An 18,963-nucleotide genomic window follows, 5' to 3' on the forward strand; every position below is an offset into this window, starting at 1 on the left:
GAAGTAGATTTTGATAAGGTAAAGGTAGATAAAGGTAGATAACACAGTCCCTAGAAAAACAAACACATTCAGAAAATTCAAGGGGATGTACCTAAAAAGACAATACTAAAGAAAGTGAACTGAAATGCTCACTTCGGCAGCACATATAATAAAATTGGAACAATGCAGAGAAGATTAGCATGGACACTGCACAAGGATGACACAGAAATTCGTAAAGTATTCAATATTATTTTTAAAAAGTTCAAATAATATAAAATGCAGGAACGTAGAATAAAATACAGATAGGGCAAATAAAAAAAATAGCAATGTGGCATACCTGAATCTAACTATGTCAAAAATACATTAAATTTAAAGGGTCTAATGACACTGAAATCATTGTATAAAGAGGCAGAACCCAACTAATAACCATAAATGAAAGACTTTAAATATAGGGGTTGCAAGTAAGGTAGAAAAAGACATACCATTTAACTGTTACTCAAAAGAATGACACTCTATAATGTCAGATAAAATAGGTTTCAAGAAATACTATTAGAGACAGAGAAAAACATTATGTATGAGTCAATATATCAGGAAGACATGATAAATATAAATTGCTTAATATAGCTTCAAATACTATAAAAAACTGATAGAGCAGGGAAATAGACAAGTCCCAAAGCAATAGAATATGAAATCAATGATGACCAGAGTAAATGAAAAAACACCCCATGCTCATTTAAGACTGGAAAATTTAATAGTCAGTATGGCAATAATATCAAAGGGATCTACATATTCCACGCAATACCTATCAACACGCCAATGGTCTTTTTTTGCAGAAACAGAAAAGCCCATTCTCAAATTCATATGGAACCGCAAGAAGCCTGAATACTAAAAACAATTTTGAAGAAGAACAGAGTAGGAGTACTCACTCTTTCCATTTTTAAAAGTTACTACAAAGCCACAGCAATGAAAACAATGTAGTACTGGCAAAAGGGTAGAAATACATAATGTGGTAAAAGTGAAAGCCCAGGAAAAAACCCTTACATTTATGGTCAATGGATATTTGACAGGGATTCCAAAGTTATTTAATGGGGAAAGAAAAGTATCTTCAACAAATAATGCTAGAATAACCAGATATATACTTGAAAAAGAATGAAGATGAACTCTTGCCTCACACCATATTCAAAAATTAACTCAAAATGGATAAATAAATGACCTAGGAGCTAAAAACAAAGCACTTAAAAGACAGGACTACATTTTTGTGACCTTTGTTTTGGCAACAAATTCTTAGATATGACACCACAAGCACGAGAAATAAAAGAAAAAAATGGATAAAGTGAACTTTACCAAAATTAAAAAACTTTTATCCATCAAAGAACATTATTAAGAAACTAAAAAGACAATTTTACAGAATGAGTCAAAATAATTGCATATCACTTATCTGACAAGGGTCTAGTATCCAGAATACATAAAGAGCTCTTAGCTCAATAATAAAAAGACAAATATATATATATACACACACACACACACACACAGACATACATTTAATACATATACACACATACTCCAAAAAACTGAAAACAGGTATTAAAAAAATACATGTAATCCCAGCACTTTGGGAGGCCGAGACGGGTGGATCACGAGGTCAGGAGATTGAGACCATCCTGGCTAATATGGTGAAACCCCGTCTCTACTAAAAATACAAAAAACTAGCCGGGCGAGGTGGTGGACGCCTGTAGTCCCAGCTACTCAGGAGGCTGAGGCAGGAGAATGGCGTAAACCCGGGAGGCGGAGCTTGCAGTGAGCTGAGATCCGGCCACTGCACTCCAGCCTGGGCAACAAAGCGAGACTCCGTCTAAAAAAAAAAAAAAAAAAAACCATGTACCTACATATTGAAAACAGCACTATTTACAGAAACAAAAGATGAAAACATTCCAAATTTTGGCCACGTGTGGTGGCTCATGCCTGTAATCCCAGTACTTTGGGAGGCCGAGGTGGGCGGATCACTCGAGGTCAGGAGTTCCAGACCAGCCTGGTCAAAATGGTGAAACACTGTCTCTACTAAAAACACAAAAATTAGCTGGGTGTGGTGGCTCATGCCTGTAATCCCAGCTACTCGGGAGGCTGAGGCAGGAGAATTGCTTGAACCTGGCAGGTGGAGGCTGCAGTGAGCCGAGATCACACTACTGCATTCCAGCCTGGGCAACAAAGAGAGACTCTATCTCAAAATAAATAAATAAATAAACAAACAAAAAAGAAAGAAAGAAAGAAAGAAAAGAAAAGATTCCAAATTTCAATTAATGGATAAAAAAGTAAATTATGAATAGTGTGAACAGATTTTTAAGTATGAATACATTTTAAGTATGAATAGTGTGCCACTGTGTGTGTGTGCGCGCGCGCGCGCGCGTGCGAGCGCACAGGCCTAAGCTACAATGTGGCACGGGCCTAAGCTACAATGTGGCGCAGGCCTAAGCTACAACTTTGCAAATATTATGTTAAGTGAATTAAGTCAGACACAAAAGGTAACAGGTCGCCTGATTCCATTAATATCAACTATTCAGAATAGGTAAATCCACAGGAGACAGAAGCAGATTGGTGGTTGCCAGAGGCTGGGAAATGGGGCAATAAGTAGCAACTGCTAACAGGTATGGGGTTTCCTTTTGGAGTGATGAAAATGTTTTGGAACCAAACAGAAGTGGTGGTTGTACAACACTGTGAATATGTACTAAATGCAACTAAAATGTTCACATAAAAATGGTTAAATGGTTAATTTTATATTATGTGAATTTCAATAAAAAAATCAAAATGCCCTGCCTCACAAAAAAATCCTGAACAAAAAAACACATAACACTAAAATATTAGAACACGAATTCTCAGCTCACTGCAACCTCTGCCTACCGGGTTCAAATAATTCTCCTGCCTCATGCTCACGAGAAGCTAGGATTACAGGTGCACACCAGCATGCCCAGCTAATTTTTGTATTTTTATTAGAGATGGGGTTTCACCATGTTGGCAAAGTTGGTCTCAAACTCCTGACCTCAAGTGATCTGCCCATCTTGGCCTCCCAAAGTGCTGGGATTATAGACATAAGCTACTGTGTCTGGCTCAAAACACTGAAATCTTAAAAGAGTGAGCTCTCTGACCACATATAATTAAAATAGCAATCAATAACGAAAGGTATTTAGAAAGCCCCTAAATATTTGGAAATTAAATAACATACTTCTAAGTAAGTCATGGGTCATAAAAAGTCCTCCTAAAAAACAAAACATTTTAAACTAAATAATAACTAACATGCTACATATCCAAATTTGTGGATAGCACCAAAATGTTGCTTAGAAATTTGCAGCATTAAAAAAAAAAAAAAAAAGAAATTTATAGCATTAAAAACTTCTATTAGAAAGAAGAAAAATCTAAAATCGCTGAAAATAAAATCATAAAAATTCATGAAACTGTTTTTTTTTTGAGATGGAGTCTCGCTCTGTTGCCCAGGCTGGAGGGCAGTGGCTCAATCTCGGCTCGCTGCAACCTTCATGTCCTGGGTTCAAGTGATTCTCCTGCCTCAGCCTCCCCAGTAGCTGGGATTACAGGTGTGCACCACCATGCCTGGCTAATTTTTGTATTTTCAGTAGAAAAAGTGTTTCACCATGTTGGCCAGGCTGGTCATGAACTCCTGACCTCAAGTGATCCACCTGCCTCAGCCTCCCAGAGGGCTGGGATCGCAAGCGTGAGCCACCACCTCCGACCGGTTTTTTTTTTTTTTTTTTTTTTAAGAACATCAAAAGAATTGATAAACCATCTGGTTAAATTAATAAACAAAAACGAGAGTGTAAAATTCGCATATCAAGAAATAAAGAGGGAACACAACTAAGATCCTAAAGATATTAAAAGCATAAGGGGATATTAAGAACAATTTTATGACAAGCTTGAAACATGAAATGGACACAAATTATGACAATTAGTCCAAAGAGAAACAGAGAACTGGAATCCTTTTATATCTACTAAGAAATTAAATTTGTAATTTAAAAACCTTCCCTGCAAAAAATCTCCAGTTATAGATGAATTCATTGATGAATTCTGGCAAACATGTGAGAAGTAACATCAATCCTACACAAACACCTTTAGAAAATAAAGGAGGAGGGAACAATGCCCAACTCATTTTAAGGCTAGTACCACCCAGAGAGTACAACCAAAAATACTACAAGCGAACTGCAGACCAACATCCTTCATGAACATAGATGCAAAAATCTTTAACAAATATTAGCAAACTGAATCCCACGACATATAAGGATAGTCTGTTTCAGAAATTAAAAGTCAGTTAAACATTCAAAAGTTTCGCCATGTTGCCCAGGCTGGTCTCCAACTCCTAGGCTCAAGTCCAGCCTTGTGAGTCTGCCTCAGCCTCACAAAGTGCTGGGATTACGGGTGTGAGCCACTGTGCCCTGCCTTACCATTTTATTTTTACAGTGGATTTACACTTTATTGTGTTTCCCTTAGGTTAGTTTTTCAGAAACCCATACCTCTCAGTCAGAAAAAAAACCCTTAAAGCTCACATACTTTACCAACCAACTGGAGCATTTACCTGTCATATGGTTGCTTAGCACGTGCATGAAAATCTCCAGAGGAGGAAAGATGACTATATGCTTTGTTTATAGACTCTGACAAATTCTCTTCATGAGAATTTAAAAACAAGTTCTTTGAAGTTAAAACTGATCTTAAGTGAGAGGTTTCCACAAGAAAGAAAAGGTTAAAAAGCAATATACCTGTGGTGATGGCTGCTGAATATATCCCTGCTGCTGGAGCACAGGCTGGCTGACAGGATGACCAGAGGCAGAATATCCAGCAGTAGGGACTGGCTGCCCAGGTGGTAGGGGAGGAGGAGGAGGTGGTGGTGGTGGCGGTGGAGGAGGATGTGGTGGAGGGGCTGCTGTCATGATATAACCAGACTGCTGTGGAGACTGAAGAACCACAGTGGACTGGAACATGGTGGTATGAGGGTCAGAACCATCAGTAGATGGCTGGCGAGCAAGACTCATGTGACTAAACTGAGACCCAAGGTTATCCTGCTAAAAAAGGAACAAGTCAAAAATTAGTAAGCCTTCTACACATAGGCCAAACTTATCAAAGAAAAATACTTCCTATTTTAAAATAAGGTACAGTGGTACATATTATGGAAATTATATATCTCTACAACAGCAATAATGTAACAGAGTGAAGCTTCAAAAAAATGACAACTCTATTGTTGAATATTACAATGCTGTCATTATAAATTATTTAAAAAATATATCTAATGGGGATGTACAGCATGCAGAAAAGAGTAGGGTACAACATTTCACATTAAAACATGAAGACATTTATTTAAATGAAGATGAAAGTTAACATTAGAATGTAGAAGTGAAATTGGCCATGTTCATATTATACAATTAGTATTTTCTGAAAGGACTTCAAAAACCAAGCAATGAGCAAGGTACTAATTAGTTTTGCTTTAAATTATCTCCCCTCTTCCTAGAAGGCAAAATTCAAATTCTATGCATTTTTGTATCCCTAACCATGAAAATTACTTGTAGAAATTAAATACATAAAATCCAACTACACAGTCCTTTCTCTAATCTTTCAGAAATAATTTGGCCATACATTCCATTCTTCCCTTGTGTTTTTCAGTCTGTTCTGGAAGTCAGATAATTTGACAAATGTAAGTCAAATGACAGTTTCCTATGCTTTTGCTAAATGGTGCCCTACCAAGACAAGGGTTATGATTTATGTGCTATCTGACAAACATTTCTCTAATTCAACAGGATAAGGACCAGCTCTTATTGTTCCAGAAAAATATAACTGAAATGATGATATAGGGTTAAAATGCTCCCTATTCCCAAGAAACTACAGACTGGCAACAAAATATACCACATTTTGTTAAAAGGTTAACACAAAATTGTGGCAATTGAGTCATCAGATCAAAGCTGCCATGTCTGCAGTTTCTAGATCTACTGGATTTTCCGAAGAAAATTAAGGCTATGGAGAAGATAAAGGACTGAAAGGAGACGCCTGATTTAATGATTGAAAATATATGGTTTTTCTCTTCCCAAATAGTCACTCTGACATACTCTAGCACTATTAGCCTAACTTAGTGAATGCTTTCAAAAAGAAAAAAATGTACCTATGAACTGTAATTTCAATGTTATATGATCAAATATTGTTAATAGAAGTACCATAACTGTATACCACTCTCAAAGTCACCTTGGAAAAAAGTCATTTTCTTATTCCAATAAAAATTGGGGGCATACTTTGGATTGAAAAAAGTATCATTACTTTATAGTCACAGATTAAATATCCAGAAATCTTCTTAGAAAATACACTTAGAAGTCCTCTGTAGATGTAAGCTACAACTCGCCCTAAGAACTGGTACTGAGTCTACTGGACCTTCAGTGTTGGTGAGAAAATACAATGCCTAAACTCAGATGAAAGCTACCATCCCAGGACAGCACAGATCCTGCACTGGTCTCAATGAGAAAGTTGCTGAAATGTATTAGGACTAGAATAATCAACCTGAAAATTCTTTCATTATGAAAAAGCAGGAAAAGATTAAACAATCACCATAATAAGCCACTATAACCAATATTTTATGGAACAGAATAAATTATTTCTACTATGAATTAGAAATACTTTTAGATACATATGTAAACCTGACTCAAAAAAATCACAAAAGATCGTATTACATTAATGACACTCTTGAGCACTCATCACACATCCACCCACAGAAACAACGCAGGAGGTGAATAGAGATATAGTACCACGGAGTATTGCTGGGTGGGTGAGACTGGCAGGAGCGGGGATGGGTAAGGGGCTGTAGAGTACTGAACAGGCTGTGAAGAGGACTGCAGAGGACGAACAGGCTAAAGAATAACAGGTTGGCAAACAATGTTAATGTCAGAATAAAACGTTAGAAGAATTGCATAAAATGGAAATTTACACTTTTTTGGCAATAGCTTTAACTACATTTATAAAGTCATTTAAAATATAACAACATAGGAAACAACAAAAACAATACAAAGTGAAGAAATTCTAATACAGTAAAAGTTTCAAAAACATGTATGCCTGAATTTATTACATAATTAGGAGGATAATTTTTTGCAATAAAATATTTCTTTATTATAGATTAATGGGAACAGGTGATTTAGGCATTTTGAATCCTATTATTTAACCAAGACCCCTGGGTTAAGTCAGTCAAAGCAAAACTACTTCTCATTATTTCCTGGTTTTATGAAAGGGCTGCCCTATTTTGCAGTATAATACTAAATTATAAATGAAAAACTTCATTCTTACTATCAGACAGCAATAACTTACACAATAACTGTTACAATTACCCTACTGATAAGGCAAAATTAAGCAGTCTTTTGGGACCAAAGCCCCTAACTTTTAGCAATTTTATTTTATTTTATTTTAATTTTTTTTTTGAGACTGAGTCTCGCTCTGTTGCCCAGGCTGGAGTGCAGTGGCGCAATCTCGGCTCACTGCAAGCTCCGCCTCCTGGGTTCCCCATTCTCCTGCCTCAGCCTCCCGAGGAGCTGGGACTACAGGCGCCCGCCACCGCGCCCAGCTAGTTTTTTTGTATTTTTTTAGTAGAGACAGGGTTTCACCGGGTTAGCCAGGATGGTGTCGATCTTCTGACCTCGTGATCCACCCGTCTCGGCCTCCCAAAGTGCTGGGATTACAGGCTTGAGCCACCGTGCCTGGCCAGCAATTTTATAAGAAAAATGCACTGGGTAAAAAAATACAGTGGGAACTATTAAGAATGATAGCCTAAGGAACAACACACATATACATACAGACACATGCACACACACACACAAACACATCTCTTTTATATAAGGAAGATAAACACTTCCTTTGTAATTAAACACATTTCTATTAATATGGTACATGTTAGGAGCTGAGAAACTAGTTACTTAAAATCTCTGGCCGTTAATCAAATATTCCTGAGTTTCTGGAAAAAAAAGGTTTTATGTTTTCCGGGGGCACTCAAAAACAGGTGTTATTTTTTAAAAGAAGTTGTAATCACTTTTCAATCTTGGGAATACAGCTGGCCATCTACTAACTAAAATTGGCATCTGTTTAATTTTCTCATATTTATACTGTTTATTACAAAAAAGGTAATATACATATTGGGTAAAGACTATAGCAACCCACTTTACAGAAGGCAATCAGACTAAGGTCAATTAAGTGACTTGTAGACAGTCACATAAGCAAGTAGATGAGGAACCCAGGGAATCTTACTTGATGAAAACTCTTAGTTAAAATGTATATTCATGCATCTCCTTCTGAACAATATCTCTGAAGACAATACTTTAAAAATGTTAGATAAACTAATGGAATTAAGATTGTTCAGGCAATAGTTTAAATAGAGAACTTCTATGTCAACTAAGATAGACATTGTTTGTCTATAACATGAGAGATATTAGATAATGATTTGAGTTGCACTTTTACCACAAAATCAACACAATGGTTTCTAAAAAACAAAGGCTTAGATAAACTTAAAATAAAGCAAAAAAACTATAATTAAAGCATTAAAAAAATCTTTCAGTAAAAGCTGAAAGATCCATAAAGTAGCATCTGGTTCCTCACAAAACTCATGGCTAGAAATAAGTGAGCTTCCTAATGGATGACAGTACATATTATACTACATGAGGTGCAATAGATTTAGAATTTTCAAGAACAGGCTACTTGATGTGTTATTAAGTCAGATAACCATTAAGACATAACTTTCAGATGACTTGACCTCCTATGTAATTGTCAGATGAAACAAAAGTTTTAGTCAGCTGCGGGATTAAGGAAAGTACTAAGAGCACCAAGGGTATGAATTAATGTCTTCCTGAGTTTCAGAGAGTAATGAAAAAAACTGTGAAAGTGAAATTCTGACACCATTTAGAGAAGAAAAAGTCTTAGCACAATCCTTTTCCTACTTGAATTGCAATTCGCTGCAAAACAACATTCACCTAAAGTAACTGGTTTTATGTTACGTCCAAAAAAAGTAGCTCTTCTGCAGGCTTTGGAAATCATAGCATTATTTTGTTTGGTTATTTGAAATCTCACTGATGAATTATTTCAGATTGTGCAAAATATATTTATTTAGAATCACTTGTTCTTTGAGTCTCTGTTTCTGGATCTGATGATGCGTTACCTGAAACACTTGGAGCAATGCTAGAAAAATAAGTTACGAAATTTGGTGAATATCCCAAGAATTCAAATTATAGCTCATTAAAGCATCTGTTTCTAAATTAGGTGGCCTACACCTTCATTTAGAACTGTCTCTTATAACTAAATCAGACAAAGTTCTAAGAGATAATAATCTGAAAAGATAAATCCCAGAGTTTTTAAAAGTTGCCAGATTGACATTATTTCCACTGAAATTTAAATAAAAATGAAACCAAATGAAAATTAGTGCTTTAAAGCTCCTGGTGAAATACATGGCACTGCAAAGACAACTACATGACTGCATAATAAAGAGGAAACTCTTTGGGACCAAGCTGACTGAAGCCAAGACAGAGAAAGCCAGGGAAGAAGTTTTATGCAAGCTCAGTGTATGTAACCAAATGGGATTGGGAGGGGAATATGGGAGTCTGTGGAAATAGTTTCAGGTAATCTCTTCTACATACATTAACTGATTTGTATGGTCTTAGAAGTGTATCCAAAGCCTGTAAGTTCTTCTTCTTTTAAAAAAAACTGCCTTGCCCAGTATTAGGAGTCTTAATTGCCAGAAGTACAATTATTTTTTATGACTTTCACACCATTAAATATAATTAAACTTGTACGTTCTTCAACCCAGGAATACAAATGATATCATTTGTGAGCAAAATTAATGAAATTTCTCCAGTTCAAGTTTGTCATCATACTTCTTCTTCTTCTTTTTTTAAGGGATACTCACTTATTTATTTAATTATTTTTTTGAGACAGAGTCTTGCTCTGTTACCCAGGCTGGTGTGCAATGGCCTGATCTCGGCTTACTGCAACCTCCCAGGTTCAAGTGATTCTTCTGCCTCAGCCTCCCAAGTAGCTGGGACTATAGGGGCACACCACCACACCTGACTAATTTTTGTATTTTTAGGAGAGATGGGGGTTTCACCGTTTGGGCCAGGCTGGGCTCGAACTCCTGACCTCAGGTGATCCGCCTGCCTCGGCCTCCCAAAGTGCTGGGATTACAGGCGTGAGCCACTGCGCCTGGCCCATCATACTTCTTTCATACAAAATCACTCTGCATGTTTTCACCAATGAAATATTTAGAGTCTTGCAGGGAAAAAGAGATATAACTACATAAACTTTGATACGTTAAACAACCTTTAAAAGTTAGAATAAACCGGGCGCAGTAGCTCACGCCTGTAATCCCACTACATCCAGCCTGGGCCAAAAAAAAAAAAAAAAAAGTTAGAATAAAAATAAGAGTTCATACTGGTATAATCAAGTTCGCCAAAGGTGGATATTACATCTTTAGGGGAAAAAGACCAAATGTGAAATGAATGTATAAATTCTAAACATTTTTACAAACTCAAAATATTATTGAGAGTACTTTTGGGAATTCTAACTCAGAATCGCTTTGTCTTTCATAGGGTAGGTAGAATGGATGAAGAGTATCTTGTAGAACCTGAGCAGCCTATCTCAGTTTCTTTTAACTGCTTAATCTGTAGAATCTTAAAACAACTCACTTTGCTCACTGGGCCAATGAACAATCTCAGTTTTGTTTTTATTCCTCCTGTTGTCCATTTCTTGCTGTTGTCAAATAGGGATAAAATACTCACCAGACAGGCTCGTAAGATTAAAACAATTCTCTTCTTTCCAATATATTTTCGGTATTTATCAGGGGAAAAGCCTTTGAAGTTCTCTCTCTTTTCCTATGAGTATTGAGTGGAACATCACTGGTGGCAGAATATTAAAGTTCTAAGAGATACTTACTTGGGCTATCTCAATTTTAATTAGCAAATTTAGTCCCAAATATGTAAAGGCTAGTCAACTTAGCATTATGTAATCGTGGATATGTGCACCTGTGAGAAAATGTGATTAGCTGCTGGTTGTTGAGGTGGGGCTGGCAGAGGTGGCTGTGGAGGTCCAGGCACTTGGGGTCTAACTGGTTGTTGAGTCATAGGAGGATTATACACAATTGGACTCCCATCTGGGTTTATGAAGGGCTGACCTGAAAAATTTAAAAAGAAGGAAAAAAAAACAACTTAGAATACAGATGGAAAATAGGTCCTTTTACTAACAATTTACAAAGCATATCCAAAATCCCTTAAACACAATTGAAAAAAAAAAACCTAATATTTTGAAAACAGATTTCCTTAGTTTGGGAAATGCTTGATCTGACATGAGGCTATCAATAGTCTTTATTTCCCTCACTTAAATATTCAAATGTTTTACTGCATTTCTTATTAAGGGGTACTGGCCCAGACCGCTAGTGAGCTTAATTAAATTAATTTATTATTATTTTCTTAGACGGAGTCTCCCTCTGTTGCCCAGACTGGAGTACAGTGGCACAATCTCACCGCAGGGCAACCTCTGCCTCTTGGGTTCAAATGATTCTCCTGCCTCAGCCTCCCAAGTAGCTGGGATTACAGGCATGTGACATCACACATGGCTAATTTTTGTATTTTTAGTAGAGATGGGGTTTCACCATGCTGGCCAGGCTGGTCTCAAACTCCTGATCTCAGGTGATCCATCTGCCTTGGCCTCCCAAAGTAATCCCAGCCTTATTTCATAATATGTGGTATTTTCTGAAAAACTCTGAATTATGCAACACATTTAGCCTAAGAAATTCAGTCACAGGATTGGGGTCCTATAAGGCTATATTTCAGTTCAAAGAGAAAACGCTTGACTTCAGGATATTGGAAAGTTATTCATTAGTTTTTATTAGGAGGTAGGAAATACCTAATTTTGAGGCCACCTTACATATATTTCACAAATAAGATTAGAACTGGATGAAAAACTAAAATGATTAATAGCTTCATGCTTCAAATTGTAATCTTGATGGTACTGTCCTTATTTTACAACTTTTTTTTTTTTTTTTGAGACAGTCTCACTCTGTTGCCCAGCCCAGGCTGGAGTGTGGTGGCATGATCTCAGTTCACTGCAACCTCAGCCTCCCCTGGGTTCAAGCAATTCTCCTGCCTCAGCCTCCAGACTGGCTGGGATTATAGGCACCTGCCACTACGCTGGGCTAATTTTTATATTTTTAGGAGAGATGGGGTTTCACCATGTTGGCCAGGCTGGTCTCGAACTGCTGACCTCACGTGATCCACCCTCCTTGGTCTCCTAAAATGCTGGGATTACAGGTGTGAGCCACTGCACCCAGTTTCTCTACACATATATTCTAAACAACTTTTCCTTATTACAAAAAGTAACATTTCTAAAAATAACAAAGAGACAAAAAAGAAAATAAATTCCCCATAATCTGTGTGTGTGTGTGTGTGTGTGTGTGTGTGTGTGTGTATGTGTGTGTGATTTCACTTTTAGGTTCAGGGGCATATGTGCAGGTTTGTTATACGGGTAAACTTGTGTTGTAGTGGCTTATTATATGAATTATTTTGTCACCCATTAGTTATTTTTCCTGATCCTCTCCTTCCTCCCACCCTCCACCCTCTGATAAGCCCCAGTGTGTACTGTTTCACTCATGTGTTCACATGTTCTCCGCATTTAGCTCCCACTATTAAGTGAGAACATGTGATATTTGGTTTTCTGTTCCTGCATTAGTTTGCTAAGGATAATGGCCTCCACCTCCATCTGTGTTCCTGAGAAGGGCATGATCTTGTTCTTTTTTATGGCTTCATAGTATTTAATAGAGTATATGCACCACATTTTCTTTATCCAGTCTATCCCTGATGGGCATTTAGTTGATTCCGTGTCTTTGCTGTTGTGGAATTCCCCATAATAATATCATTAGCATTTCAGATACTGTCTTCCAGACATTTTTTCAATAAATAGATTGAAAGATTAGTATTTTTCTTTACTAAAATTGGATTGTTAAAAACAGAAACAAGAAAGGAGTGCATAAAAATTAACGGTTCAATGACTATGAGTGAGAAAAATACAGAGAAACACAGAAAAATTTGACTGAAAAACAGTTTCTTAAATTGTCTTAACATCTATTCTTCCATAGGAAATCCCTCTCCATTTTTTTTTTTTTGAGGAAACTTATGATATAAAATAATAATATTTGGGAGAGAAGACTATACTAGTCTACAACTATCAAGCAGAAAAAGTCCTCCAAAGTAAAATTATTTTAATCAATTAGTATACTGATAATTTGTGTGATAGTTATAGATAACTAAAAACAAGTTGTCCTGGGTATTTGTTGACTACTAAATAATTTGGGAGGCCGGGCGCAGTGGCTCACGCCTGTAATCTCAGCACTCGGGGAGGCTGAGGCGGGCGGATCACGAGGTCAGGAGATCAAGACCATCCTGGCTAATATGGTGAAACCCTGTCTCTATTAAAAAATACAAAAAATTAGCCAGGTGTGGTGGTGGGCGCTTGTAGTCCCAGCTACTCGGGAGGCTGAGGCAGGAGAATGGCGTGAACCCGGGAGGCGGAGCTTGCAGTGAGTCGAGATGACACCACTGCACTCCAGCCTGGGCGACAGAGCAAGACTCCTTCTCAAAAAAAAAAATAAATAAATAAAAAAATAAAAAAATAATAATAATTTGGTTTAAAAAAATGGGTGGAGCAGATTTGGGTGAAGGCGGTCAAATCCAAATTAAGGGTCACTTGAAGAAAGTTAATGTACTGTAACACTGTTCTCAAAAACCAAAGAGATCACTTTTGGATTCATTTAAGTTAATAGTACAATTCAGTTTCAGACCAATTAGTTTCTCACTCTATCCCTTCCTAAGCAAATGAATCTTTCATGTTATCAAAACCATATTAATATATTTTGAATGAAAAATAATAGGAAAAGGTAAAATATTAAATCATCTTACATCTTGCTGGACAAAAACAGGAAGGTTAGTAATATAATAACCTGAAGAATAAGAAGGTAATTACTAAGCAAAAACTGAATTTCTGAAAAATCAGTTATTTATGCTAATTTAATTCTTATAAGAGAACAAATGTTTGCCTACTTTATCTTAAAAAGAGATGTGAATAAACCTGAAAGTAATGAGTCCCAAGCCATGATTTTTCTACTATAAACGAAAGGAAAGGTTCAGGAACACTTAGAGACCTTATACTCCCACCTGTATCTGCCTGTAAACTACTGCCATTATGATGATACCACATCAGCTAAATATATGAGATTTAAAGTTATCAAAAGATCAAGGAGAGTTTTCATTACCTTGCCAAATGACTGGGCTATGCTATCTTGAAGAGACCAAGACTTCTTGTGACCTTTTTAATGATCATATTTTTTCTATACAAATCATTTTTACCTATTTACATAGTGAACTGTACTATAACTGCAGTTTCTTCACCTCTCTGAGGTCCAGTTTCTTTATCTATAAATGATTTCACTTACCTAACAAGGTTATAACATATTTAAAGCACCTAACAGAGCATTTGGTAAAAGCAAATGCTAAAAAATGTAAATTACTATTAGCTAATTGCAAAGAATATGTACTGTCAATATTAATACATGAATCCCCCCAATTTTTTTTTAATACCAATAAGATGTTCTTTAGCTTTTCCTCAGTAGGAAATCACCACATTCTGAAAGGTAATTATTTTTTCCCCCTCCATTATATAATGAAAAAAAAAAAACTGCTTATTCAGTCCTTCTTCATAAAATGCACTTGATTTTCCCAAGTATAAAATTGTTGTATCATCCCAAAAAGTCAATATTGGTTAAAAAAAAATTGTTGTATCAAACAAAGCTCTTTTGTAGGTAGTTGTCTTATTCCTAGGAAATAAATTTTTTAAAATTATAGTTGGGCTATTATTTGGCCTAGACGATGTCACAGACGTCAAAAGGGGAAAAAATGCTTCCCGATATAAATGTCTTTTAAACTTTCCTAGCATAAGTGTTTTTGTTATAAAGTTCTTGGAAAATGCTAATCATGAATAATAAAAAGCTGACTACATATATTCAGAAAATACATTTAATAAGTATCCTTAAATTTTCAGATAATTCCTGAAACACCTTTTTCTGGATACCAACCTGTTTGTGGGTTGATCAGAATACTGCCAGGTGGTATGCCTGCCGCTTCCAAGGGAAGCAAAAAGAAGCTAGTGCTAGGAGATGCGACTTGCCCATTTAGGCCACCATCAAAGGAAAGAGAACTATGAGTGCTGACAGTTGGATAGACGACAGGTGCGCCATGAGAAGACTGGCTGAGAGCTGTACCTGGAAGAGGCTGCTGGATGTGAGAAAGAGAGCCTGTAGATGACCCTACACTACCAGAAGACTCAGAACCTAGAAAAGGAGTAATGAAAAATAGGGATTTTTTAAACCTCATATAAAAACACAGGTTTTCAAAACGTAACAATAAAATTTACATTGCATAACATGCAGTTACTACATAAAAGCATTGGCTCTTTTTAATTTACTGTCCACGTTTGCTTACCCTCCCCATAACAAACAAGTTTAATACAGCAAACTGATTACGTAAGTTGTCAGAGAAATCACTGCCAAAGCATGCAACTTAAGCACATTTATAACAACACCAGCCACAGACAGCCACAAAAAGCAAATTACCCACATTCCCAAAAGGACAAAGTTATGTACATTTTACCTTTTAGATTAACACCTAGGAATATATAGATAATTTTCCCCCAGGAAAAAGAATTTAGTACAGCAAAATGCCCAAAACTTTTAATACCAGAAACCCCTTATCTATAAGAACACAGAAAGATTTAGTGTAAGAAATAAAAGAAATGATAAATTCTGTATTAAGACAATTGTCAAGTTTAATTGCAGAATCTAATTTCTCATTTTACTAGCATAGCATTTTTCCAAAATGTAAAATCAACTTTGAGTATTTTATCTAATCAAGGGACAGAGATATCAGGAAAAATATTCCAAGTACTTATACGGGTGTTAACTTAAAATTTATTTCTTACTGAACTAATTTGATAACTGATTTTTAAATGCTTTCATCCCTGAATTTATTCCATTTTCTATTACACAGGAACTGAAAATGTCACTGATTTTTAGCATAATGGCTAAAAAAGGTGGCCAACAAGACAAAGAAAGACAATGATTTGCATCTTATGTATACAGTTAATTAGGTTTTGAATAAGAGAATTGACTCTGGGATGGAATTAATCTTTAATGAATGAAACAACTATGATACACTATATAGACTGCCTTCTGAAGGACAGATTCTATTTTAAGTTGTGCCAAAATAACTCTTCATAAAAACTTTATCAATTTAACCTAAGAATTAAAAACAAAAAACTTTTTTTTGCCTATTAAAAGGGCCAATTAATATTTCTTTTCATCTCTGAAGAGAATACAGAATAAATATAGTACATATTCTTAAAATGTTTTAATTTGGCAGAGTGTCTACCTAATTTTCTCATGATACATAAATAGCTTCTTTTGTTATGATGACCTAGTGGCCATTTTCCAAATAATGCATATTTGGTACACAAGCAGATTTCTTATACTGATAAAATTTACCTATCTTTCACAAAATCCTAACATAGATACTAAGATATTTTCAATACGACCACATTATACATTAAAAAGATGGCAACTGCAATTCATAAGCCTTAATAATTTAAAGCATTGATTACAGCCCTTCAGTTCAAATATATCTTTCAATTCTTATGCGTACAATACCTTATGTTTAGGCTCACCCAAATAGATTAGGAAGAAATAGCCATTCCTCCTTTTATCCTTTTTTTTTTTTTTTTTTTGAGATGGAGTCTCGCTCTGTTGCCCAGGCTGGAGTGCAGTGGTATGATCTCAGCTCACTGCAGCCTCTGCCTCCCGGGTTCAAGTGATTCTCCTGCCTCAGCCTCCCAAGCAGCTGGGACCACAGGCATGCGCCACCACACCCAGCTGATTTTTAAATATTTTTAGTAGAGATGGGGTTTTGCCATGTTGGCCAGGGTGGTCTTGAACTCCTGACCTCAGGTGATCTGCCTGCCTTGGCATCCTACAGTGTTGGGATTACAGGTGTGAGCCACTGTGCCCGGCCAGGGAAACACTCATTTCTGACTTTCATGCTTATTTTGGGATAAAAATAAAGATCTTCAAGGATCCTAAAAACACATGAGCTTCTTTAGTATTGAAGCCAGTTAGTGGAAATGAAAAGAAGAAATGTTATGAGACAATGAACTCCAAGGAAGGAGGTAGTAGAATGAGGAGATTATTGAAATTTTCAGTCATTTTTAACAGTTATTTATTTTTGGTTTTTAAATTCCTCAAAATATCCTCAGCAATTTAATTTTTTTTTTAATGGAAAATGAAGGACTTTATCATAAAAAATGCAATCAATAATTGATAGTATTAGCTGAAAATGCAATCAGTGTTAAATAATCCTAGGTGAGAAACCATGCCTTCTACCAACTATGAATAAGTAATAAAGAATTTCCAATCACCTATGGGCATTCGAACAAGAGATAACGTTTCAGTGAACTTACCTGATTAAGTTTATGTCACAATAGAGAAGAATTTTTATGGTAATTTATGGTTATAAATCTGTCTCAAGGACAGAGAGTGAATCCTCATGTCAAGAAACATATTACCCCTTAAGTATTTTGGAGGTAGTCAAGGTACTGTTGATAGTAATTTTATATTTTAGGAGAATTAGAAGCCATCTGATAAATAAGGACCTAAGATAACATTAGGAAAACTAATGACTGCACAGTTCTGTGTAGATATTTATACCTGTTTTTGAAAGCCTGCCTATGCTTTTGCTGCTTCCAGAACTATCACCTCTTGTCAGGACTGAGATTCCACTGAAGCTGCTCGCTTTGGTTACAGCAGGTTTCAGGTTTCGAAGAGAGCTGTCTGAATCTGTGCTGCTCCAGGGTCGTGGTTCCGAGTACTTCAACTCATTCTCAGTGCTGCTTTGATGGCTATTTGTGGATCTCCCTGAAGCATCTTTATTAACTCTGTAATTTAGAAATAAAACTTTGAAAAGCTAATGCGGGGGAACAAAAAGTAAAGAAAAAAATGCTTTACTTTTTAAATACTGTATTGAAAACATGCTTCCAATACCTAAATATCTGGCGTCTCTGCTGGGTACTACTGGCATCTTCGTCTTGCAGTCTGTTGGCATTTTAATAGGACATTTTAATTTTTATTAGCATCAGTCAGACAGTTACCAAAACAGATGTTAAAAATTCCCTCACCTTTTGTCAATAATGTAATTCTCTTGGGAACACAGGGACTAGAAAGAAAGAATAGAAACAAAAAGTTGAGCTTTTGTCAAATATAATACAATGCCATCTGTAAACCAATGACTACAACAAAAATCATGTTTAATAATATAAGTAAAAAATGGTGAGAAGGGTACACAAATAAATAATAATGGAATTTTTTTTCTGGTTTGGAGATTCTATGCTTACTTTTAACAAATATATATGTATCTTGAAGCCATTCATTTTGTGGCTCAAATTAATTTGAAATTCAAATATTATCTTCCAAATAAGTGAACCCATTTTCATTATATATTTAAGGTATATATAGAATATATATTCCACTTCATTCACTTAACAAATATTTGATCACCTGTGCTTTTATCTGTGGCTAGAGCAGTGAACAAGCAGCTATGCCTTAATGGTGCTTAAAGTCCTTCAGCACTGTTAACCTGGGTCAGGAATGACCATTTTTGTTTGTATGATTACAACAGTTTTCTAACCAGTTTTCCAGTTACCATTTTTTGCCCATTTTATGTAACAGAAGCAATCTCTCTAAAATGTCAATCTGATCATAATTCTTCCCACCTGAACGGCTCCCTGATGTTTTAGCACAAGTGTCAGCAAACTACAGCCAGATACCCGTTTCTGCAAATAAAGTTTTACTGGAACAGGAACACGGCCATGACCATTCATTTATGTATTGTC

At 36.0% G+C, this 18,963-nt stretch overlaps 1 protein-coding gene and 1 non-coding gene across 26 annotated transcripts in view; one reads left to right on the top strand and one right to left on the bottom strand.

The window, feature by feature from the left end:
* R3HDM1 (R3H domain containing 1) overlaps nucleotides 1-18,963 on the bottom strand; it is a 197,544-nt gene that overhangs the window by 70,313 nt on the left and 108,268 nt on the right. For 9 of the 25 annotated variants that reach the window (XM_050750944.1, XM_050750938.1, XM_050750934.1 and 6 more), the window contains 7 exons: nucleotides 18,250-18,287; nucleotides 18,116-18,166; nucleotides 17,783-18,009; nucleotides 15,104-15,358; nucleotides 11,004-11,152; nucleotides 6,762-6,863; nucleotides 4,737-5,039 (listed from right to left, as the gene is read on the bottom strand). In XM_050750944.1, coding sequence (XP_050606901.1) covers nucleotides 4,737-5,039; nucleotides 6,762-6,863; nucleotides 11,004-11,152; nucleotides 15,104-15,358; nucleotides 17,783-18,009; nucleotides 18,116-18,166; nucleotides 18,250-18,287 — 1,125 coding nt within the window. The remainder of the gene's footprint in view (nucleotides 1-4,736; nucleotides 5,040-6,761; nucleotides 6,864-11,003; nucleotides 11,153-15,103; nucleotides 15,359-17,782; nucleotides 18,010-18,115; nucleotides 18,167-18,249; nucleotides 18,288-18,963) is intronic. The other 16 variants (XM_050750955.1, XM_050750954.1, XM_050750952.1 and 13 more) reach the window with 12 other exon arrangements.
* LOC126933353 (U6 spliceosomal RNA) lies at nucleotides 125-231 on the top strand. Its single transcript, XR_007718575.1, has one exon. It is a non-coding gene; the product is annotated as a U6 spliceosomal RNA (small nuclear RNA).

Source organism: Macaca thibetana, chromosome 12 (assembly GCF_024542745.1).
Source record: "Macaca thibetana thibetana isolate TM-01 chromosome 12, ASM2454274v1, whole genome shotgun sequence".
NCBI lineage: Eukaryota > Metazoa > Chordata > Mammalia > Primates > Cercopithecidae > Macaca > Macaca thibetana.